Here is a 25,787-nt window from a genome sequence, read left to right as displayed (position 1 = left end):
CTTAATGAATATAGTCTGGTTCTTTTTTTTTAAGACAGGACAAACACCAATGAGATGTCCCACTTCGTGACAATAATAACATTCCCGTTTCTCCATTTGAGTGGAGGTGTTACTCCGAGAAGGTTTTTGGAACTTAGGCTTCTCTGTGGGGCTTGTGCAATTGCGGCCAAATGACGAGGAAAAAACATTCTTGTGCATCAACGCAAACTCATCAGAACGCACGGCCGCGGCAGCAAGAGTAGTATTTTTCTGTTCATGTAAGTAGACAACAATGCATTTCAGTAAATATTTTATAATTTCCTCTAGCAGAATAAGTTCTCGCAACTGTTCAAATGTTTTAACTATGCTCGACTGACACCACTTGTCAAATAAGATGTTTTTTTCACAGGCAAACTCGACATATGTTTGGTTAGCCAATTTCTCACAGAGTCTGAATTTTTGTCTATAGGCTTCTGGAACTAATTCATAAGCGTGGAGCACAGTGGCCTTAACAATGTCATAATTTTAACTCTCTTCTCTCTCTTCCCTGCTCACTTTGACCTCCTGTTCTTTTGTATGAGTTGTTTGTCATCTGGCCAGGTATGGTTTCAGTTTTGCCTCCTGTTTTGGATAGATTATTTTGGCTTAATTTTATCACTTATAATAAATTTTGGTTAACCGTACTTTTTGTGATTGGTTGTTTTGTTATGGCTATGAGCCGGGTCATGACAGGTGACACACCCATTCCCCCTCCATGCAGGAGTCAGAGAACCACCGCTGGAAAAAATAGAAACCCTTTTAACTTACCTGTGTCTGCATGCAACACGCTATCCTTTAGCCCAGATTTACTGTCTCAGGTGTTAGCAGGCATGGTTCTCCACTCATCACAACTTAAAGGGGCTATGGATACAGACGTCACTGAGGAGGTTGATGTGTAGCAGGGGAGAATGTAGCCAAGTGGATAGGGGTCGCTGTGTTTGTTTGTTTTTTTTATCAGCTGTGCCCTATTAGAATGTGTAATGTCACTTTAAGGCCAGCCAGGTGGAAAGTCTAGTGAGAATACAGAAATCACATGAGATTTGATACACGCGTGAACAGTAGTCTTCCTAACGCAAGTAATGGCAAAGGTGTGTATTTCTCATTAGCGTGTGCGTATGAAGAGAATCACATATACAGTGTATCACAAAGAGAGTACTCAACAGAGTTAGGTGTTTAGAGTGTAGCTGAGCCAACTGACAGACGTTCGTGACAGAAGACTGCGCTGATTTCTTGTCAAGTTGAGAGTGTGTTTCTCATCTCTGCTGCACCGGGAGCCAACCGAGATTGCCGTGGGTCAGCGTGAGTGACCAGACATAGTTTACCGAAATCCTATTTAAGACATTTTCGGTGTTAGATATTGTTTATGATATTGTGTGTTATTATCCAAATAGATGGGGAGATGAAGAGCCGTGTGTGCTACGTCCGGGAGAGGGGTGAGGCTCTCAAGCTACAAGCTAGGAGGAGATGAGCACATGATTTTGTTTTGTGAATAAAGTGTTCTGTAAATTGATTTAAGATCACTGTAAAAATACATATTTTGTAAAGGGATATCTGAATATATACATCTCAGTTACTTTCTAATGTTTAGAGTTAATTCATTAAGTTTATTGAGTTAAAACCTAATGTATACTGTACAATGTGTCTGTTAAAATGAGAAGCGTGTCTTGGAAATGTATTTATGTATATTTTCTGTTTACATAGGAATACCACCACTGCTGTTGTCTGTTTTGCACTGACAGTCGTAAGATAGTTACGAAAAGAAACGGTATTTGTTCTATTTTTATGTTTTATTTGACTGTGATCAAACTACCTCAAAATTAGAAAAAAAAATGTTGTCCTTATTCGAGGTCAGTCGTGGGATTAAAGAACCATTAATCTATATTTCTTTGTGTCCAGTCCTATCCTTTATCCTTTTGGTCACACTTATAACAATCAAAGTGTAAATGGATGTATTAGACACTGGAAAGGAACATTTTCTGGTTACTGTGTTTAATATGAGTCTAAAACACAACCTAAATACAGCTTAAATGTAAGTCCTGCCCTCTTACTTTTCTGGTATAAAATGTGCATTAAAAAAAGATGCTTTTAGTTGCTTTTAGTTATGTGTATGATATAGAACACAGGACTAAAAGTCAAGACGTTGCAGCTTGTGGATAGTCTGAACATTTTCCAAGTCTGTTCAAAAAGAAAAAAATGGGTATAGGTATTAAAAATGCATTATTTCGGAACCAGTGCTGAAGCAAAGGCACTGGTATCAGTACAAGAACATAATTGGACCAAAGTGAAACTCTAACCATAAAAGAATATTCGTTAGCATAGTTTCCTATGACATTATTTATGTGGTGACAATCCATCATACTGATCTCATGTGGTCTTACGTCACATGTGAAATGTTTTCTCTGGATTTCACTGTCTGCTGAGGCATCTCCATGAAAGATAATTATAATCCATCCAGTTTTGGTAAGTTGAGTTGTGACTCTGAAAAGGGCTTGTAAAGGGAACTTAGTTAAGATGTTTGTCTGTGCTGTTTGAGAATATTTACTAAAGGTGAGTAAACCCACCTGATCACTTATTGTATCTCCTGTCACTGAGAGAAAGAAAAAGAGAAAGAATACGCAATCAAACCTGCAAAAGGAGAACAGAAAAAAACTTCAAATTGCATTAAACGGACAGCTCAATGACACAGACTGCTTTTCTTATTGCAATATCCATTTATTGTTCTCATCACACAAATTTTTTACAAAACAAGGGTTTCGCTTGAGGAAGATCAAAGGGAACGTGTTTCTCCCTCAGAGTTGCAGATCTGAAGGAGAACGGTGCTTTTTACTCACATGTCAGTCAACCGCAGCGTGTTTGTTCTTTGATTTCAAACAAAAATGACTAAAGACTTTACAGGAAAAGTAAGCTGTGGAGTTGCTGTACCAGAGAACATACTCCGACCTGAAAATAGTCTGGCACTTTCCACAGGGCACATTGTTTTTGTTTAATTTCCTTTTCATCTCATTCATGCACATCTTGTTCTAAGGCAGTGCTCACTCAGTGAACACTGATTCACATACCAAAAGACTACATTGACAAAGAGATACTGAAATTTTGCACAAATGAGAAACTTCTGTTGTGAATGTCAAATTCTTTTAAGGCATTTCTGCTTCAACAGGACATTAAAGACTGGAAATGAATGAAAAAGCAGAAGGATGACAGCAAAGGTTATGAGTATGACACAAATTCACAACATCACGGATCATGGTCATTTTATTCTTTAAATGGTGACATCACACCTCTGAGAATGACAAGACACTGTTCATCTCTCCATCTTTCACACATGAGATAACAGAAACTCAACATCCACTGGATACTACTTTATGAATAAGTATGGGTAAATACATACCCTCGATGGCTATACCTCACATATAAAAGTATATTCATGGCTGAGTAAATAGTACATTAAAAATGAATAAATGTGGCTCAACTCAGATTCTATAGCTCCCACAGTCCCTAAAGGTATTACAAGATAATAAATCTTCCTAAACTTTGGAGGCTTTAACAAATGACAACTTTTAGACATACATCTTTAGAGCTCCCCCTTCAATAACAGCTCAAACATGCATGACAGGGTTGCCAATAGTCAGGAACTAACAAGAATAATGACTGGATTTTTTGTTTCTGCTCAGCTCTGCAGAAGTGTTAGGGTGTTTTAGGTAGCCTTTACATAGCAGAATTTTATAATGGGGAAAAATGTAGAAATTCACAGTACATAGCACCAAATATCTGTAAAAATTAGCAACTAACTAGGGCACTTTCAGCTGCTACAGAGCCAGTGTTCTGAGAAGCTAGTGGAACCCAAATGAGTGGATATAATGCCATAAATTCATTCTGCACTCTGTTTAAAACACATTTTACTTAATTCTGTAATGTACCGTACACAGAGATTATGGACACTTTAATCATTTAATCATCATATTTGACAGTTTTGGGAGTTTTGACATCTGTCAGCAAAAAGCAATAACTGTCACTACTATTTTTGTTCCATTGGGGACTTTTTGAGAGCCCTGTGCAGTGAATAAATTTATACAGGTAGCACTGAGACACTTAAACAACCAAATAAATAACTTAAATAGATAGATACTTTATTGATCCCGAGGGAAATTCAAGATTGCATACAGTAACCACAGTGCTCCACAAACATGGAGGAATTCAAGGAATTTCAGTCGCAGCCTTCCACATACAATCAATAGGTGACTGACTGCATGGATGTTAATTCCATTAATTAGTATCAAGGAGGAAAATTATTGTCAATATATAAACTAATATTATTTGCTTTAAAAGGCAGCTTGCTAATACAAACTGTAAATACTAAAACGAATGCTTCAGGCAATCAGGACGAGGTCATGTAATGCTGTTTCAGCTGATTGTGTTTTTGTTAGCTTGCTTTACACTACCTTTGCTGAGTTTTACATTGAGCTGTAACATAAAATGAATGGAAGTGATGGGGGAATAAAGAGTCAAATCTGTTGCTGTTTATGGTTCTATGTGAATGCAAAACAAATCCTAAAATCCTATAAACTGGCAGCAGACATGTTTCTTATGTTAACCATGGACCAGCTGGTGAGCAGTTCAATACAAAGAGTGAGATGTCTGGTTGTTTTAAAGCCGATCCAGTGTGGGATTGAAGTGCATCAACACTTTCATTACACACTGCTTTATATCACCATAATAAATACAAGGTTTTCCCCAATTTCAACATTAAGTTTGGTGATGCTTGTGTAAAAACTGCACTCTCAATACAAAAAAATATACAATATGTACATTATCATACAAAGGTTTTGGAGTTATAAAGTGGACAAAGGGCAAAGGGAGTGTAACAACTGGGTCAGGGGGTACAGGTGTGATTGTGCATGTGTGTGCTTCCAAATATGTCTGAATATACATGTGCTCTTTGAAACAGGTCGTCCATCTTGAGAGTATGTTGTCCAGCCGAGTGAAACATTTTACAGCACAGTGATGTAATGTGTTTGACTCAACATATCACAGAGAAAAGAGCTAAAAACACAGAGAAAAAAAGGAGGGTGAATAAAAAATGATAGGGAGTGTGCAAATCAAAATCAGCAAAACTGTCATGCCACACTTATGGCAACATACATGTTAATAAATAAATGCATTAGTAAAAGCTTTTAAGAGATCTTTCTAGGAATAAAAGTTTTGATCCAGTTCAAGGATAACTGATGCTTTTCCTATGTGAATGTAAACCTAACAATGTCTGAAGGCTGATGTTTAGGAAGGCTCCTTGTCTGCTCCTCAAAGTGTTTTATTTGTGACACTACTGTGCCACCTGCAGTCAAAGCCGGGCTTTGTCTCGTCAAATGTGTTTGTATATCCCATCAGTTTGGTGGAGCTGCAACTATCTGGGAGAAAAAGTGAAGACGATAGCCACGTGATGATGTTTGCACTTTCATCCTGTTTACTTTTGTCTGCTGAGAGATATGAAACAAATCCTTGATCAGTGTAAACCTCATACAGAGATGACTGCCGCACTCACACAACAGCATGTTGAAGGTTGTGTGTGCATCAGTAGGATGAGACAAGGAGTGAGAGAAATAGTGAGGAAAGAAAAAAGAGTGTGTGCAGTGTGACAGCGATTGCATGGCTTGCTAAAAGGATGTTTTTAGAGGTAAACCTCAGCAGCACACACATCCTTCAGCAGCGTTCTTTGGTCCAACATGGCAGCCTCCCGACAGCACACATCGAAGCTGTGTCCTCCTGGGAGTCAAACAGGGAGTCCGCCGTCATGTTTACTTTTCAGCCTGTGCTTTCTTCAAACAAGGAGAAACTCATTCACACAGTTGTAGAAAATAAAGGGAAAAAAAAACAAGCGGACAATCCTGGTGGTTTTTCTTCTCAGTGTAAACCACTGAAGATGAATGTATCAGTGAGTTTATACAAAAAAAAGTAAAAATAAAACAAAAAAACCCTTTACTTAGAATATATAAAATAAAAAGAAATGTACCTGACACTGTACTCAATGTTCAACTCGGGAGCTCCAAAGTCTCCATACTTCACTGGATATCCAGCAAAGAGAAAGTCTAAAATGTTCCTATCGGTTCCCCGGGAATTAAGAGAGCTGGTGCGTGAGTATATTTGTTTTTGGGGGTCTAGACCTGTGTAGAGTACGAGCGGTGCAGTGCCGTGTGCCGCCCAGCTGGATGGGCGGCGCAGTGCAGCGAGTGCTGCTCAGGCTGGTCTAGACTTCGCTGGAAATGGAGCGAGATGGTATGAGGACATCGGGGGTGGCGGGGAACCGATAGGGCTGATGGTCATGTGATCTCGGTGAACGGAGATCCACTCGGAGTCTGCAGGGGAAAGAGAGGAGTGAGAAAGAGAGAGAGGACGGGGTGAGAGAGAGAGAGAGAGAAAGAAAGAACAGAGAAGTAAAGAAAAGAATAATCAAGAGCAATGTGTGTGAGGGCGGGAGGAGGAGGAGATGCACGGACAAGAACAAAAATTAAAGTGACGAAGGACAGCCGGAGAAAGATTTAAGGTTGGATTTCAGAATGGTTGAACGTAGGTGTTGTAAGGGGGGGAGGTGGAGGAGAGTGCAGGATGCTGGTGGAGAGTGAGGGACAAGGGAGCAGATTGAGAGGAGAAAGGCAAGGTGGGAGACAGAGGAAAAGAGGCATCAGGTGAGGGTTAGCGACAGTGACAGAACACACAGGATGCAAGACATCTTCTTACATACTCCACAACTTAGAATCTTAGTAGAAAACACTGCATTTTAGGAGAATTCACAGAATGAGGAAAGTTAAAATCGTCATACTTTAGGTTTTGTTTATAGAAGGGGTGTCAAACTCATTTTAGTTCAGGAGCCACATAGAGCCCAGCATGATCTTAAGTGGGTACGACCAGTAAATAATTATAAGATCATATAGAAATAATGTGAACTTCAAGCTTTCCTCTATGTTTTAGAATGAAACTAGAAGCACTCGGAGAGCGCTGACCTCCGCCAAGGCAGATAAGTGCCCCGGATTTGGATGAAAATTTCAGGAAATGTTGATACTGGGACAAGGAACAAATAATTAAATTTTGGTGGTGATGGGGGGTGGGGGTCGGGGGGGCACTGATCTGCCTTGGCAGATGTCTGCACTGTCTTTTCTAGAAAAGCACTCGTAGAAATGAATTGCAAGGGCTGGTTTGGACTGGCTGGTTTTGGCCCACGGGCCGTATGTTTGACACTGACTAGACTGGGGACGATAAATGCAGAGTCTGGGATTATCCCACCTTATTTTTCAATATTAAACACTACATTTACCATCACTGGGGTGACTTTTCAAGCATTAATTTGCAACTTTTCTCTGTCAGGTTACAATGAATTTGTCTGTATTTATGTGAAGATAAATAAAACATACAGGCACAAGGTGAAAGTTCAAAATATTTACATAATGTACAAGCTTTTGGTAATTTTGTGTTGCTTTCAAATATTTAATGTTGTGTAGATCAGGCCTGATACACTCTCATGATGTGACCTCTTTAAACATGTATGAGACGTCTATTCACATCAATCATGAATTCATCAATGTGACCAAATTCAAAAACAGTGCTTTAATATCTAATATTTGGGATTATTTCAGGGATATTTAAACTGACTGCAAACTAGAATTAACCTATCAAATTGGCATTTTGACAAAAAGTGACTAAAACATTGATCCAGGCTATTAAAGCCTCAAAGGTGGAGAAGGAATTTTATAACAAAATATTCAGTGTTTTTAGGAACTCATAATTCATATTAATATTTTGTGAGTAAAACTGCATTTTGAGTATTCTCATGATAATCTCTCTCAAAAAAAATCTATGCTTGCAATACAGACTTTTTACTGTTTTTTCTTCTAGCATTAGCTGAAGTCTTGGTTTTCCTCCTGCTAACTGCTTTGCATTGTATCAGGCTGGTAAATTACATCTCAAGTGTGTCAGCCAAACTGCTGACTCACCTCTAATAGGTAAATGACTCCCTAAATCCCTGTTAACAAGGACATGTGTAAAACAGCAGAGTTTAGGAGTAAGGAAGTGCCTTTCCCCTGAGCAAAAACACACACACACACACACACACACACACACACACACACACACACACACACACACACACACACACACACACACACACACACACACACTAGAATGTGCTCAGTCCTCTGGCTGAAATACTACAACAGCAGGAATAAGACTTATCAGACAACAAGAGAGGATTAAAGGATTCACTTTGGTGTTTTTGTCTGGACTTGGGGTGCAAGTGGGGCTCAGAGCATGCATGTTTGGGGATTTGTTGTTTTCCAGTGGTGGGAAAGTGGGAACAACATATTCAGGTAAGAGACAAGGGGTGTGTATCTCAGCTCCTGTCTTGCGAGTGCAGCCCTGCCTCAACACACCCACCCCGCCCCTTACCTGAGGGCCACTTAACTTTTCGAGTGGACTCTCCACACAGGGCAGCGTCACCATGGGCATGCCCAGCACGGACTCAGGGCGCTGGGGTCTCGGCAGAGGAGGACTGGGCTGCAGCTGCTGGAAGTTGTTTATTACACAGGTCACCTGGAAGAAGACATAAGGAGATTTATACACTCCTGTTCTGTTTTCTCTCCTCTGCTTTGAAAAAGAGTCACAGTTTGATCAATGTGTAAAATATGTGTGAGGTCCAGAAATAACACAAGTTAAAAACACATGGTCTCAAAAATGAACCACAATTACATTTATGTTTCACACAGATTTCTGGTGTTTTTAAGTCTTTGATTTGTACATGTGACATTGTCATGACTGCCACAGTCAAATAGTGTTGTTGTTGTTATTTAACAACAATGATCTTGACAATCTCTGATGAATAATCCTTGTGTTCACTATTCTGATTCTTAAGTTTCACCTATCTTTAGGCCAAAAATTCAATCCTAAGAGTGAAATTGACAATATTCTACAGAGTTACAGAACTACAGAAACACAAAACATCATTCTCCTCAAGTTTGTAAATACAACACAGAGAGAGGCAACTCTTGAAATATTTTCTGTGTTTGATCATAAAACAACAAAATGAGAGATACATGGTTTAGGAAGACATTAATGAATTCCAGAGTTAATCAGATGTATTATTTCTCTACCAGGGAACATTCTCCAAACAGAATTGGCAAAGCCATCTCTAACAGAGATCAGGAAATAGTGTTTTCAATTCAGAAGTATGGGATTAGTATCAAAAACATATTATGTAATTTTGGCAATGGAAGAAATTGTTTGACAGTGTTGTGAAATAGCATGGGATGATGGGAGTCATTTTCATAACAACAAAAGGCAGAAATCAAGTTGACAGCCATGGCAATGTATTAAAGTGTTTTTGTTTTCATGTTATGTTTAGTGACCTATATGCACAACATCAGTTCATTCTAATGAAATAGTGGTATGGAATGATGGCAAAGATTAATTAAAAAACTTACAGTGTAACTAGCTAGAACAATGAAATATGGCGATGTATAATGCATGATCTCTCTGCTGCAATAAAATCTAATCTAATCTAATCTAATCTAATCTAATCTAATCTAATCCCCTTTTTTCCTCACCAAAAACACTGCGATGGCTGCTCCAGTGAAGAATCCTGCCAGGACGTCTGCCCAGTGGTTACGGTACTCAGCCACCCTGACCACGCCCACCAACATGGCCAGACAGAGCAGTGTGAGGCTGATGGTGGGCTTGGTCAGCCTTGTGCCTTTGGTCTTGAACACCAACGTCACGTACATCTGCAGCGGAACACACAGTAGGGTACACACGGGCAGGGCCATACAAGTAGGTATCACTCAGAAAATGTTTATCTAAGCATCTAAGGAAGAATAGAGTCAGCTGGATTTCAGTGACTCTTAGCAGCTTACATTTACAAAGACACGAGGAGCACCCTCACTTACCACTGTGTACACTGCAGAGTAGACACTGAGCGCTGCATCTTTAGATGGGAAGGATTTACGAGCAGACATGACAATCAAAGGGTTTCCTGTGCAGGCGCGGCGCTCTGTAATGTACTGCATGGTGGACTGGCAGCCTAGTGCTGTGTAGTTTGGTCGGCAGGCGGACAGGAAGTGAGGCGTCTGGTTTCCTGTCACTACCTGGCCAGCATTGGCGAAGATGGTGGTGGTGAACAGGCCAAAGGCATAGACACCTGAGTAGGAGACAAAAGACAGAAGGAGAAAAGACAAAGAAAAGGTGTAATTTTTTTGTGAAGGTGGTGACAGACAGGAAGGAAATGTTAAAATATACATAAGCTTGAGAAGAAAAAAAAAATAGTTAAAAAGGGTTGTGTCAAAAAATGACAGCATAATGGTGAGGAAAAAATGGAAAAACACAACAAATTTTCCTTAAAATAGCCCTAACACATCATTATTAGCTGAGGTGTGAAATTGCAACAGATGCCTTAACCTCAGCTGATTCAGCTCAATATGCAAATTTGCAAACTACTTAATATTCACAAGTGTCTTCATTCTGAATATCTTGGCTCCAAGATTATATTGCAGTTTAACATCCAATTAACAACTACACGTGCATGCTCTTCAGTGTAGCAGGTCACACTCTTATAATTCACCCCTTTCTTTTCATCTTGTCTCCCACACTGCCTGACACCCCCCCCCACCCACCCCACACACACACACACATATACACACACACACAAAAATAGACACAAAGCAGCCCTTTGCACGCCTTTAAAGAGCAGAGCAGCTGCATACCACAAAAAAGTGTATTCACCTAGGAAGCGTATTATGCGCCTCAGCAGGGGATTGAAGTAGCAGCAGTCTGCTGTGACAATGGTCTTCTCCTGGGTTCCCTCTGCCTTGGTGAAGAAGGCACACAGCTCTCCGATGAGAATCTGCACACAGTAAAGAAATGACATGACTGATGAAGCCTCTGGTGAATTAGCGGGTGCACTGTGGATGGGGACCATGCACTTTTACGTGTTATTTTTATGCAGAGACTCCCAGGACACCTGTTTGGACTTTGGAATTGTGGGGGGATTAGAGCAAACACATTATTATACAAAAGGACAGAGTCAGAGACGCACAACACAGTGACACAATCCAGATTCTGTAAAACTTGTGAGTGTGTGTTTGTCTGCATATCACACGAGTGACAGCCTCACTAATGCGTCTCTTCTCTGTTATTTCCCTTTCTTATTTTTTGCATAAGTGAGGCCGCAGCACTTTTGCTTTGGGTACACTGCCATGACTGCCTAAGTGGGTTGCCATTTTAAGGTTGCCTGGCTGGGTAAGTGGTCTCTGTGTTTAAATTTCCCACCAGCACTATGCATGAAGACTAGGGTTGAGACATTCAGTTAGCTTTTTGGTTAGGTAATCAGGCAGTGAAGAGGAAGTTCCATAGTCTGAATGTTGCATGGTTTCCAGATTACTTTCTATACTGTTTTTGGACAGGTTGGTAGAGTGTGGTGTACCTTTTTTCTCATTTTTTGGGGGTCAGCGTGCTTGGTTAGTGCTGTAGTATCATGTCAGCTTTGGAAGCATTTTTTTTTAAAAATTCCTTGAATTTAGTTGAAATAGAGATCTACAGGTGGCTGACATGAGGAAAAGAACATGTTAATGTCAAATGAGCTCCACCAGCAGACAGCACTACATGATTTAACACTAATGATCCAAGAGCTCACAGTGCAAATAAATTTAATTAGGCACTATAATCACCATCAGTTTTATTAAGCATGGACTCCCTGGTGGTCCTGAGAGACACATATAAAGTCATTGCAGTTTAGAAATTTCTCTGATCCAAAATAGCCATTGTTGCTGGATGCTGGAAGCTTTATCGTTCACTTAATGAGGAGCAGAGGTTTTAGTCAGGTGACTAAACATGTTCAGTCCAAACTCCCCGTGAGCCCAAAGCTGACGTGTCTCCAGGCTGATGACACCTTAATGGACTGCAACTGTGAGGCTCATCTGTGTGAGAGCCTACAGCACCCAGAGATGCTGGCATAAACTCAAACTGAGCTCCCTCGATGAATAACGATCTGTGACAGAGACAGCCTTGGTCTTAAATCATCCTGACAACTTCCATACTCTGCTGTGACAGTAGTGGGACTTGCTTTAATGCTGACCCGCGTTCCACAAACCCATCAACCACTTTTCATATTTAACCCAATCCTCCATTTATCTCCCACAGTGACAATGTCTGAGGCGCCACTGTCCAAGCCAAAAGCAGGAGGAAGTACAAGAACCATGGCGACAGAGCTGACATATGACAGTGCAGCAGAAAATAGAGATGAAGGCGACTAGTGCTTCTAGGCATTTCTGAGCAGGTCCAGTAGAGTTAAGTGACTTAATAGCATGCAGAGGCCTGGTCTGAGCAGTGGTGCTGTGAAGTGTGTGCACGGGTGAGTGCTTTCTTCCATTAGCGAAACACAACCATACTGAATGCTCCACAGCAATAATCTCAAGTCTAACACCAGCATGAAATCAAAGCTGAAGGCCTTTAATCAGTGGCTTCGAATCAGAGATGTAAGGGGCGCTGTCACACCCTGGACAAATATTTACGAGGCAATTAAAGAAGGCTTAGTGGCGTTTCCATGGGGACTACAGCAAATGGAGGGACAGAGCATGTGTGAACCACAAAATGTGTAGCGTAGCGTACTGTCACTCATGGACGAATTGCTCGTGAATATTTTGACTTGGGCCAGCAGAGATCCAACACAATGTGTGGTAGGGCTTTTTGGAGACTTATAACAGCACTGCTATGCCACAAGCCCCTTTGTGGTCAATACTGGAGCTCACAGGGAATGTTCAGTATGTGAATCTATAGTTGGTTGCAACCTTTTAGATTCACCCTTTACTTTTACAGCTCCAGTTTGGACTCTTTCAAAAACAGACATGAGACAAATTAAAAGTAAAATCAACATTAAGTGTCTTTTGTCAAACTAGACAAAAGAGTTGGTAACATTTGGTGATAGGACACAATCAGCATTCATTCCTAAAATTACTCTAAAGTACTCATGGGTATTTATTGAATATATCTATGATTGGACATCCACGTTTTACAATAGACACACATTTACAGACCACACTGGCCATGGGAACCTACATTAACATCGCTACCATATTAGACCAGTAAAGATTGGCCTGTACATACCTGAAGTACAATTAAAGAGCCAAAGCCCTGATCCAGTAGACCACCATGGGATATTTTTTCACACATGTGGACATCTGCGGTGAAAGTCAAATAAAACTATGAAAATTTGCAAATCAGACAGACATACACAGCCAGAACCTCTGGCCTGGAGTGACTGTTGATGTCTCTGCAGCTTTAACATGACCAAACCTGCTGTGATTTTCACCTCTCTTAATATTTTTTCACTCATTTTGAAGGTGAAATGGGTCAAAGTTATGACCCTTTTGGTGTTGAGAAGAGGGAGACAGATTCAATTCTATTCTATTCTGTTCTGTTCTATTCTATTCTATTCTATTCTATTCTATTCTATTCTATTCTATTCTAAGATGAGAGAGGCCAAGACTAGCTGAGTAGCCACGCTAACTTTAGCTGACATCTCTGAAAGAATTGGACTTGACCTCAAACTGTTTTTTCTTTACTGTGCTGATGACCATTTTGGTTAATTTTGGTTCTAAAGTGAAAAGCAACTCTTAAAAGGAGAAGCTAGTGGACGACATTGTTTTTGCTTTGTTTAGATAAAACGGCCTCCTCCTTACTTATTGTTGGCCACATACAGTACAGGCCAAAAGTTTGGACACACCTTCTCATTCTTTGCATTTTCTTTATTTTCATGACTATTTACATTGTAGATTCTCACTGAAGGCATCAAAACTATGAATGAACACATGTGGAATTATGTACTTAACAAAAAAGTGTGAAATAACTGAAAACATCTCTTATATTCTAGTTTCTTCAAAGTAGCCACCCTTAGCTCTGATGACTGTTTTGCACACTCTTGGCATTCTCTTGATGAGCTTCAAGAGGTAGTCACCTGAAATGGTTTCCTAACAGTCTTGAAGAAGTTCCCAGAGATGCTTAGCACTTGTTGGCCCTTTTGCCTTCACTCTGTGGTCCAGCTCACCCCAAACCATCTCGATTGGGTTCAGGTCCGGTGACTGTGGAGGCCAGGTCATCTGGCGCAGCACTCCATCACTCTCCTTCTTGGTCAAATATCCCTCACACAGCCTGGAGGTGTGTTTGGGGTCATTGTCCTTTTGAAACATAAATGATGGTCCAACTAAACGCAAACCAGATGGAATGGCATGTCACTTCAGGATGCTGTGGTAGCCATGCTGATTCAGGTTGCCTTCAATCTTGAATAAATCCCCAACAGCGTCACCAGCAAAGCACCCCCACACCATCACACCTCCCCCTCCATGCTTCACGGTGGGAACCAAACATGTAGCATCCATCCGTTCACCTTTTCTGCGTCGCACAAAGACACAGCGGTTGGATCCAAAGATCTCAAATTTGGACTCATCAGACCAAAGCACAGATTTCCACTGGTCTAATGTCCATTCCTTGGGTTTCTTGGCCCAAATAAATCTCTTCTGTTTGTTGCCTCTCCTGAGCAGTGGTTTCCTAGCAGCTATTTGACCATGAAGGCCTGATTCACGCAGTCTCCTCTTAACAGTTGTTGTAGAGATGTGTCTGCTGCTAGAGCTCTGTGTAGTATTCATCTGGTCTCTAATCTGAGCTGCTGTTAATTTGCGATTTCTGAGGCTGGTGACTCAGATGAATTTATCTTCAGCATCAGAGGTGACTCTTGGTCTTCCTTTCCTGGGGCGGTCCTCATGTGAGCCAGTTTCGTTGGAGCGCTTGATGGCTTTTGCGACTGCACTTGGGGACACATTCAAAGTTTTTGAAATTTTCTAGACTGACTGACCTTCATTTCTTAAAGTAATGATGGCCACTCGTTTGTCTTTACTTAGCTGATTGGTTCTCGCCATAATATGCATTCTAACAGTTGTCCAATAGGGCTGTCAGCTGTCCATCAACCTGACTTCTGCACAACACAACTGATGGTCCCAACCCCATCAATAAGGCAAGAAATTCCACTAAGTAACCCTGACAAGGCACAGCTATGAAGTGAAAACCATTTCAGGTGACTACCTCTTGATGCTCATCAAGAGAATGCCAAGGGTGTGCAAGGCAGTCATCAGAGCTAAGGGTGGCTACTTTGAAGAAACTAGAATATAAGATATGTTTTCAGTTATTTCACACTTTTTTGTTAAGTACATAATTCCACATGTGTTCATTCATAGTTTTGATGCCTTCAGTGAGAATCTACAATGTAAATAGTCATGAAAATAAAGAAAATGCGAAGAATGAGAAGGTGTGTCCAAACTTTTGGCCTGTACTGTATCTGAGTCTACTACACTAAACCTCTGCCCTCTGAGACACAGTCAGTAAAGTAATTACAGGAAGAGTGGAACAAGAAGGCAAAAAGAGGAAAACTGTCTGTAGAGTAACAAAGCAGATATAGAGGTAATACAGCAAGAATAAATTATTAATGTGGGATGGCATCTATGTGAATCATGTCGCACATTATTATTATTACAAGCAACATTTTTAAATTATCTCCCTGGGCTGCAGTAAAATGCACCACTGCTTCCTGCCTCTGCCCCGAACACCCCTTCCGGGATTCACAGTTTTAAATATGATGATGCTGTCACTGCAGTTTAAAGACCACAAGACTATAATTCCTGGAAATTAAACAGCTCATCCTCTGACAATGCAGAAGGATTTGCTCAAAACTGTGCCATTTCAGGACACACACACAAATAATTGAGAGAAATGGCTGATGCTGGGTCACGGTGAGTTGAGCTTTGAAGTGAGTGTACATAATGACATGTATTACTTGCACACATATATGCATGATTTACGTGCAACACAAAAGAGAAGGGAAGTGAAGGAGTGAAACATTAATAGAGACATGAGTACTGTAGAAATGATGTCACAAGAATAGAATTTAATCTGCACAAGGAAGCCCGAGGATTCTGCTCTGTATGTGTAAGTAATCAGATCTCAATGTGTGTCAGTGGGTTTTAGGCAAATGTGAGCGTGCATTCAGGCTCACATTTGATGTCTATTAGGAAGTAATAAGAGGGGATGTTTTACTCAGAGCAATGAGAAAAATGAGGATGGTGGTGATGGAGGAACAGCAGAAATAGGAGAGAGAAGGGAGCAACATGAGAGCAGAAATGATTAGAGAAGAAGAGAAAACAAGACCGAACACTAAAACATTTAGAAGCAAGAGAAAAAAAAATCACAAAGATGTTTTCTCATTATTCACAATAAGATTATGATCTCTCCAAGCTCTTTCAAAATTATTAGGAAATCTGTATCAATTAATGACTGAGAAAGTGGCAACACTGGTGTGTTTTCTGCTTTTGGAGGATTGACTGATTTTGACAGAAATAATGAGAGAAAGTAGGAGACAAACAGACTGTGGTGTCATCATCATGTGGTAATCATGTCAATGAAACAGCGAGGGACAAATCAAGCAGCTGGGAATCAGGCTGAATGATGGAGCTGCAGCAGAGTAGTGAGATGCACACTGCATCTGTTAGTATTGTTCTGTGCAAATAGCAAACAACTCTGTTCAGCCTGTGCTAGTGATTAAATAAGGTGGTAACAAAAAGAACAGATTTAAAAAGAAATGTGCCAGTCCTATGGGAAGCACTAAAATTGGCCATGATTAGATCTCTTGCAGATATTTGTTATTTTTATGCTTTTAGTGTTCCTGTGTTTTTTAAAAGTGGGCTTATTCTGATTATTTCAAGGTCTGCATTTTTTATTCTGGAATAAGTCTAGTAAGTCAGTGTTAAAAATGCATTTATCATACTGGCCAGTGAAGCAGGTCCTTAGTTTACACTCTTTCTACAACAGACTGTTTTAGCTCCTACTGGAACCCAATCTGTTTTGACTGCCCATGTTACAGGAAACTGACTGAGAGGCCATACACAGTGTCTATGAGTGCTTCAACATTTTACTGGCTCTGGAAAGTCCGTGTACAAACTCTAAAAAGTTTTTTTTTTGTTTTAAATCACAGGTGTCAATCATGTGGCTATGCGGCCTGACAGAAGATCCCATTCAGGCCATTGGATGAATTTGTGAAATGCAAAAATTACACTGTAGATATTAACAATCAAGGATATCAAAATCATTTTAATTCAGGCTCCACATACAGACCAATTCAGTCTCAAGTGGGTTGGACCAGAAAAGTAGTATCATAATAAAAATATGTGACAACCTTGTTTTAGTGTAAAAAAGTAAAATTACATGAAACTGTTTACCTTTACAAACTATATAAACTAACTGCAATTTTAATACAGTTCTGCCTGTTAACTAAATGTTTTGTGTCTTTGTAAATCCACTGTGATTTATAAGTTATAGTTTATGTGTGTAAACAGGGTGTGATTTGTTGGGGGGTGGGGGTGGGGGGATCAACCCCCCCCCCATCCCCTCTGGTTTTTACGTCCCTACTTCTGCTCAATAAATATCATCCTCGGGAGGGACAACCAACCAACTGAAATAACAGGCAGGTTGTGACTGAGTTTGTACACCTATGTCCTACATTACTGGCAGTAACGTTCACCTGAACTGAACTGTCAGCAGTCTAAGAATTTGCGAATGGGGCGCCGTAAAGGGGGGGCGTGACAAATTCATGGGGCCCAGCATTTGTGTGTCCAGGGGATACAGGTTAGAAGCTGTGAAAATTTTGTGTAAGATCCACTGTATAATAGAGGAACAGAACCCAGGAGTTGGACGTTGAAAGTATGTAAATTTTCACTTTCGCTTCACGCCAGTGTTAGTTACGTTACTTATGGAATGCACCCCCATGTACCCCCCCCCCCCCCCCCCCCCCCCAAGATGAGTTTCATATCTCTGTCATGTACCATTACAGCATGTCTCTGTTTTACAAATATTTTGAACTTAATTCCTGAAGGTGTGGGAAAACCAGTTTTTCCATTTAAGATTGATATACCTATGTTCTTAACAAGAAGGATCTAAGATACAAAGGATAATACAACATAATGATATTTTTGAGAGAGCATTGCATCATGATAATGTTTTGACATTAATGTTTCTTGGTTATTAGGGACCGAGCAGAAAGGTAAGGCCCTCTCACTCACAGAGTGAGAGGACTTGTCTTGAAAGCAAGGCCCTACTGTTTTTCGTTTGTTTTTATATTATTATTACTCAGACATCCCTTTCAACTGGATTTTGACTCCCTAAACATGCTCAAAAACTCACCAAATTTAGCACACATGTCAGGCCTGGTGAAAAATTTGATTAAATGTAAAAATTAACCCCATAGGTGCAAAAATGCGCTCTCTAGCGCCACCTGTGTAAAAAAACAAAAAAACAAAAAAACCGGTAACAGCCCTAGTAGCCAATAGGAATGTCGTACAGACATGGAACCAGTGCCAAAATTTTTGTTTGATGATGAACTACAAATGAGACACCCATGACCTACGTAACTCCAACAGGAAGTTCGCAACATGCCTTTCAAAATAAAATTTCTAAAACTAACTCGTATGACATCGTTTGTCATATTGGCTTCTAAGTAGCACCAAAAGATACAGTAAACCCTTCTCAAAAAAGTGATCTCGTAACTTTGTAATTACTGCCTTAGTTTTTTTTTTATAAGCCCGGAGAGTTGCGATGTCTGGAACTCATTTTTCACTTCGGACTTTTTGCTCACATGTTATATATCTATACGTTCACAAGATTCACCACAACTCTCACGTGGAAAAATTTTTGAGATACAATGTACGGTTATGGGTTTATTGTATTTTTTTTTTTTTTTAATACTTTTTCCACTTTAAACTGCCATTTGACCCCCTTAACATGCTCAAAAACTCACCAAATTTGGCATGCATGTCATGGCTGGTAAACAGTTTCATACAATATCAAAATTAACCCCTTGGGTGCCAAAATGGGCTCTGTAGCGCCACCTACATACTAAAAAACACACAAAAACTGCCCTAGTGGCCAGTAGGGGAATGTCACAGACACATGAAACAAATGTCAAAATGTTGGTCTCATTGAACCTGACAAATCATATGCCATCATAACCACATACCTATGAGCTAACTCCAACGGGAAGTTGGTAATTTGCCTTTCAAAGTGACTCTACATTACTGCAATTACTGCTTATTCATTTCAGACTTTTTTCACACGTTATACATCATTACATTCACACAAGTCTGCAGAATACACATGTGAAAGAATTTTTGAAATAGGACCTATGGTAATGGAATAATTGTGATTTGTTTGAAGAGTACTTTTACTTTCGATTTTAACTTTAACAGATTCACCTCTCTGTTATAAGGCCTAATAATCAGCTAGTGTCAGTCTCACTGGATAGTATAATGGTTAGAGAACAGGACGATCACACAGAGGACTCAGGTTCAATTTCCAGGTAGAGATGACTTCCATCCGTCCATCCATTATCTTCCGCTTATCCGGGGCTGGGTCGCGGGGTAAGAGTCTAAGCAGGGATGCCCAGACTTCCCTCTCCCCAGACACCTCCTCCAGCTCTTCCGGGGGGACCCTGAGGCGTTCCCAGGCCAGCCGAGAGACATAGTCTCTCCCACGTATCCTGGGTCTTCCCCGTGGTCTCCTCCCGGTGGGACATGCCCGGAACACCTCGCCAGGGAGGCGTCCAGGAGGCATCCGAAACAGATGCCCGAGCCACCTCAGCTGACCCCTGTCGACGCGGAGGAGCAGCGGCTCTACTCCGAGCTCCTCCCTGGTGACTGAGCTCCTCACCCTATTCCTAAGGGTGCACCCAGCCACCCGACGGAGGAAACTCATTTCGACCGCTTGTATCCGGGATCTTGTCCTTTCGGTCATGACCCAAAGCTCATGACCATAGGTGAGGGTAGGAACGTAGATTGACCGGTAAATCGAGAGCTTTGCTTCTCGGCTCAGCTCCTTCTTCACCACAACCGACCAGTACAGCAACTGCATCACTGCAGATGCTGCACCAATCCATCTGTCAATCTCACGCTCCATCCTTCCCTCACTCGTGAACAAGACCCCAAGATACTTGAACTCCACTTGGGGCAAAGACTCCCTACTGACCCGGAGAGGGCAAACCACCTTTTTTCGGTCGAGAACCATGGCCTCGGATTTGGAGGTGCTGATCCTCATCCCGCTCGCTTCACACTCGGCTGCAAACTGCCCCAGGGCACGCTGGAGGTCCAGGTTTGATGAAGCCAACAGGACAACGTCATCTGCAAAAAGCAGAGATGAAATCCTGTGGTCCCCAAACCAGACCCCCTCCAGCCCCTGGCTGCGCCTAGAAATTCTGTCCATAAAAATTATGAACAGAACCGGTGACAAAGGGCAGCCCTGCCGGAGTCCACCATGCACCTGGAACAGGTCTGACTTACTGCTGGCAATGCGAACCAGGCTCCTGCTTTGGTCATACAAGGACCGGACTGCCCTTAGCAAAGGGCCCTGGACCCCATACTCCCGAAGCATCCCCCACAGGATATCATGAGGGACACGGTCAAACGCCTTCTCCAGATCCACAAAACACATGTGGACTGGTTGGGCGAACTCCCATGAACCTTCAAGCACCCGATGGAGAGTATAGAGCTGGTTCAGTGTTCTGCGACCGGGACGAAAACTGCATTGTTCCTCCTGGATCCGAGGTTTGACTATCGGTCAGATCCTCCTCTCCAGTACTCTGGAATAGACTTTCCCCAGGAGGCTGAGGAGTGTGATCCCCCAATAGTTGGAGCACATCCTCCGGTCCCCCTTCTTAAAAAGGGGAACCACCACCCCAGTCTGCCAATCCAGAGGTACTGTCCCCGACTGCCACGTGATGTTACAGAGACGTGTCAACCAAGACAGTCCCTGCACATCCAGAGACTTAAGGTACTCAGGGCGAAATCTCATCCACCCCCGGTGCCCTGCCACCAAGGAGCTTGCGAACCACCTCAGTGACTTCAGCTTGGGTGATGGACAAGTCCACCTCTTAGACCTCAGCCTCTGCTTCCTCTATGGAAGACGTGAGAGATGACTTTTTCCCCTTTATATTCATAAACAGAGTTTTGCTGTATTTCATTGTGAGTATGTGACAATTTGCACACAGAGGAAAGAGTACACACAGTACTTTTTCCAAAATAAAATACTTATTAAAAATAATAAATGAGTATTAAATAACTTCTTTTCATTTTTATGACCAAACACTCGACTGTTTTTGCAGTATTTCTTCATTAATAATGATTCTTTCTCACAGACACACACATATGCACACACAATAGGGTTTTTCCAAAATAAAAGCCTTGAAATGTGGTAAATCATGAGTTTTATGCTCTATTATTCATACAATTTCAATTTAATATTCAAAGGGATTTTGTCTTTCACACACACACACACACACACACACACACACACGCACATACACACAGTAGGGTTTTTCAAAATAAAAGTCTCATTAAAAGGTGATGGTCGTTTCAGCAGAGGGCCGCTGGTGTTCTGTAGGGGATGTAAGAAGGACGGACACAAAAAGGTGGGAGTTGGTATTGGGATGGACAGGTGTGAGTGTAGCTGAGGTGTCAACGGTCACGGGAGGCGGAACACATGGGAGGCGGTATGCACAGGAGGCGGAATGCCCGGCACGAGGTCCTGCCCAATGTTGCTTGCAGCTTTAATTTTAATCTATTCCTGAAACTACTGTATGTTCAGTCTGCAAGTAAAAAAGGCCCCAGATTTGCTTTTTTCAAGACGACAACACAAATGACACCAAATCTAATCAATCTTCATACTTCTGCTACAGCTGGTGTCACTGGGTACAAATTCTGGTTCCTCTTCATCCTAATCTTCAGTGTCATCTGTTCACAAATGTTCCTGGCTTCCATTACACATTAGCTGATAAATGAGACTGTGAACACTGTCTTTATTGGCCTCTGTGTCATTTTACATTTGGCATAGAGGTCAAATCAGAACCATGTTTACACAGGAATCTGAACAGTCAAGTCTGAACAGTGAATCCTGAATTGAACACTAGTGTTAGCAGTGTGAACGTCAGATTAGTCTGTCAGTTTGTGTAGTGTTTTTTGGCCGTGAGGAAATAATGTAAACAACGTTAGAAGTTAAATGAGTTCAGATCATTTCATTACAGTAACTCAGCTGCTGCCTTTCAGTGAAATTCCCTTTAATTCAACGAATGTTTTATATCTTGAAGTGCTTCTTCACTCGTAAAACCAACTACATCTCTGACAACAAAGTAGACCCTATGTTTGATAAGAGCAAACGATGAAACATTCTCTTTTTTGCTTCTTTAAGCTTGTTGTGTTTAGAATTGTTAATTTGATCATATTGGAACAGAATAGAACAGAATAGAATAGAGAACACCTTTATCGTCATTATAACAAGTACAATAAAATTAAAAGTGTCATCTAATCTGTACATCATATAAAGTCTAGTAAAAAAAAAAAAAAAAAAACTACTTACAAAATATAAATATAAAGCATGCATAGTATATCATTTTTTAGGTTCAAATCAATAACCCACAGTCTCAGAGACTGAATGATCATTCACAGTTGTTTTGTAGAAATGATCATCCCTGGTATCTAATCTATTGATAGAGTACTGGAGCTCTTGTTTCATACAGAGCATCTGCAACCCCATTTCTGTGAAGCATTGCAGCCATAAGACCTAATGCTTCTGACAAGACTGGGGAGATTATTCATGTGTAAAGTACAAAGAGATGCCGAGCTGTCTGTAGCATCCCATTATCTGTCATCATGTACACCAACCTCAATCTTTGTGATGGAGAATGTATGTAAGACATGGACTAATGGATGATATGAACAACACTGCACCTGTCTGAGCACATTAGGATCAGCACCACCTTTAGTCATGTGCTTCTCACAAGCCGTTCCATCTCATGGGATGGGTGCTAATCGGAGACTTTTAGCATGAGGGACTGACTAAAAATACATCCTCACACATTTCAATCCACTGACTGAACAATGGGGAAAAGACCATGATCACATTATGGATGGATGGACACATAATGATATAATACAAACAAATGCATTTACACAGGGCAGGGGACACTTCACACAAACCCTACAGAACTTAGAAATACTGTATGTAGGTGTGTGTAAAAGCATGGGCATAAATACATACGCACACACACTGTGACTGCAAATTGTAACCATTGTTAGCCAGCTGAAAATCTGTTAGGGTGCTTAAATGCATGCCTGTTTACAGTATTATAGTATTGTACAGATGTGTCAGTGCTTTACAGATGTAAAAACAAAGCATTGTGCTGGAGCATCACTAATCCTTCTCTTTCTCTCTGATCTCTCTTTTCCCTTTTCACCTTACATTGTTTTAGTCTCACTGAGTAGAAAAGTAGGTTGTATGGTCTTTTGTCTTTCCCCTTCCATTTTTATCCAGTCCAATTTCATGCCCTCTTTTTCTAAATCTACTGTGTTAAAAATCCTTGGAAATCAGCATCAATGGCTGTTGGCTGTTTTGTGTCCAACAGTCACTGTATATATCCATCATGCCATTTTCCACTCTCCCTCTCTGTGTATCCTTTCACCTTTTTGTGTATATTTTGCCATGCTCTTGATCACAGAGGTTCACTGACCACACATTCACTAATCATACACTGAATATATACTCCTATCTCCTGGGAAACAATAGGTAGGATATTAGCATTCATTTATTGCAGGTCCTTGCATGTTTTTTTTGTCGGTAATGTGAAAACTCCCACTCCAGACCTAATTAAGATTACCACACAACTGCTGAGGTGAAATCAGAGGTTTTATCCAACTGTGAGTGAATGCAGGCTATTTAAGAAGTGGTTTCATAAGACCTGGCTGGGGAGAAATTTCTTTCACTTCAAACAGTAGTGAAAACAGATCAGATACTTTTCACATTTTAAGTAAATATACAAAAAAGGGCCTGATCCACAAAAGTATAATTGTATAGCTAATTCACAGGATTAGACATCACAAAAGGCACAGCCAAGTGACTGCTGACATGGGGTGCTTGTACCAGTTGGAAAATTAGGCTATTCATGCATGTCTAACATTACCACTGCTGTGCTGTACTTAAGTGTGCACAGCCTCTTTCTTAGCTCGTAGATGCACTTATGCTGTTAGTTGCCTCATGATGCTGCAGCCAACAGTTAGACCAAATAGCACATCAGTACAGATTTTTAAGGAACAGTCCAGTTCATGTTTTGTGACAGATGCTCAAGATTATTTTAAGAAACTATCCTTAAACAACTCAATTTAATAGCTGAAGCAATTTTAGTAGATTGTGTTATAGATGTGAAGTACTAGAGATGGATAAGAAGCAAAACATGACAGTCAGTTTGTCATTGTGTAGAGCTGTGGGAGTGCAGATATAATTAAAGACATGCATTTCCAGTGTTATTGGTCTCTACAGTTTTCATTATGGACCATCCTGTCTGCTAAAATGCAGAGAAAAACTTGAAACACTAAAACAATGTAAAACTGCATTTAGGTGCAGAACTTTATGGATGTGTTTGCATCACCATATAATTAGTGCAAAACTCTATGGTGGATGGGTCCTTAAAGCAGAGCAGATTTCAGCCACAGAAATGATGCAATTCCGTGTGCTATTAGCAGCCACAATCCATTGTATTAAGATTTAGCCTTACATTTCTTTCAATAATGAAGAAGTTTCCTCGGAAATGAAGAAGTTTACTTATGACAAATTCTTTTTATATAGTTGTCTGCAACCATACATGGTAAAAGTTTATATGGCTAGTCCCTCTAAAGTGAGTACTTGGAACATTTCAACAGATTTTTCACAATACGTGTTTTAAAATTATATATGTGACAATACATCTACAGACAAAGCGAAACAGCTGAATTTTTGACACTCATTCTGTAAACTCTATAGAAGAACTATCAAAATAAAATATTATTCACATACTTTGATCTGACTTATTGCTTTCAAAAGTTTTGGAGGGAAAGCTGAAAAATAAAATGTGAAAAGCATCCAATCAGTTGCCACACTCAACTCAAACCAATTCCCAGCTCAGCGTGTAAACTGTGTAATCCTGACCAGTAAGAGGAACGGAGCTGACCCTTGCAGAAGCAAGTAATTTTCTTTGTGTCTCTTCTGGTGCAAGTGAAATACCAACAGTCATACATAGAAAAAGACTTTTCTGGTCCACTGATCAAATGCAAAAGGATATGGGGTTAAAAACGGCATGGGCTAAGATGAACCCCTGTTGTGAATGCAGATTGGGCCGCTGCCATTTGTCTCTGAGGGGCTGGGTGGAGCATGGCAGTCCAACAGCCATTCAGGACCCTGAGGTGTCTGTCTTATCTGCCTGACAGTTAAAGATCAAAGTTAAGGAGCAGAAATGACACCTACTGTTCAGTCTGATCTTATTTCACAAGAATGGGGGTCTTCTGTTGAAACATAAGAAGGCTCTGGTAGAAGCTTATCAAAGGGACCAGAGCATGGTCACCAATTAAATATCAACAGTAGAGTAAACCGATCTACTGATACAGTAAACTGGCTATGGTGACAGAGAAAAGAAACTGTGACAAATGGAGCCAGGGATGGTTTGAGGATATAAATAACAAAACAGAATATGAGGCTCTGGTGCAGGTTAGCCTGATTGTGAAAGTGAGCAGTGAAATGAGAGCTGTGATTGGGTCGATGCAGAATGGGAACTGTGCAGACTCGGCTAAATTGTACTTCTGTATGGATATCATCCCGACATATAGGTAGAGCAGATAAAACATTAGCAA

The 25,787-nt window shown here is 40.8% G+C and overlaps 1 protein-coding gene across 4 annotated transcripts in view; it reads right to left on the bottom strand.

Moving 5' to 3' along the window:
- Positions 1 to 4,438: 4,438 nt before the first annotated feature.
- Positions 4,439 to 25,787, bottom strand: part of plppr2a (phospholipid phosphatase related 2a) — a 134,872-nt gene continuing 113,523 nt past the window's right edge. For 2 of the 4 annotated variants that reach the window (XM_030142359.1, XM_030142361.1), the window contains 5 exons: positions 10,774 to 10,894; positions 9,942 to 10,192; positions 9,603 to 9,779; positions 8,449 to 8,592; positions 6,247 to 6,618 (listed from right to left, as the gene is read on the bottom strand). In XM_030142359.1, the coding sequence (XP_029998219.1) occupies positions 6,562 to 6,618; positions 8,449 to 8,592; positions 9,603 to 9,779; positions 9,942 to 10,192; positions 10,774 to 10,894 (750 nt within the window). In that variant the 3' untranslated portion in view covers positions 6,247 to 6,561. Of the gene's footprint in view, positions 6,619 to 8,448; positions 8,593 to 9,602; positions 9,780 to 9,941; positions 10,193 to 10,773; positions 10,895 to 25,787 lie in introns of all 4 variants that reach the window. The other 2 variants (XM_030142360.1, XM_030142357.1) reach the window with 2 other exon arrangements.

Source organism: Sphaeramia orbicularis, chromosome 8 (genome assembly GCF_902148855.1).
Source record: "Sphaeramia orbicularis chromosome 8, fSphaOr1.1, whole genome shotgun sequence".
Taxonomy (NCBI): domain Eukaryota; kingdom Metazoa; phylum Chordata; class Actinopteri; order Kurtiformes; family Apogonidae; genus Sphaeramia; species Sphaeramia orbicularis.
The sequence above is the reverse complement of the archived record's forward strand: the minus strand, read 5'-3'. Positions and strand labels throughout refer to the sequence as shown.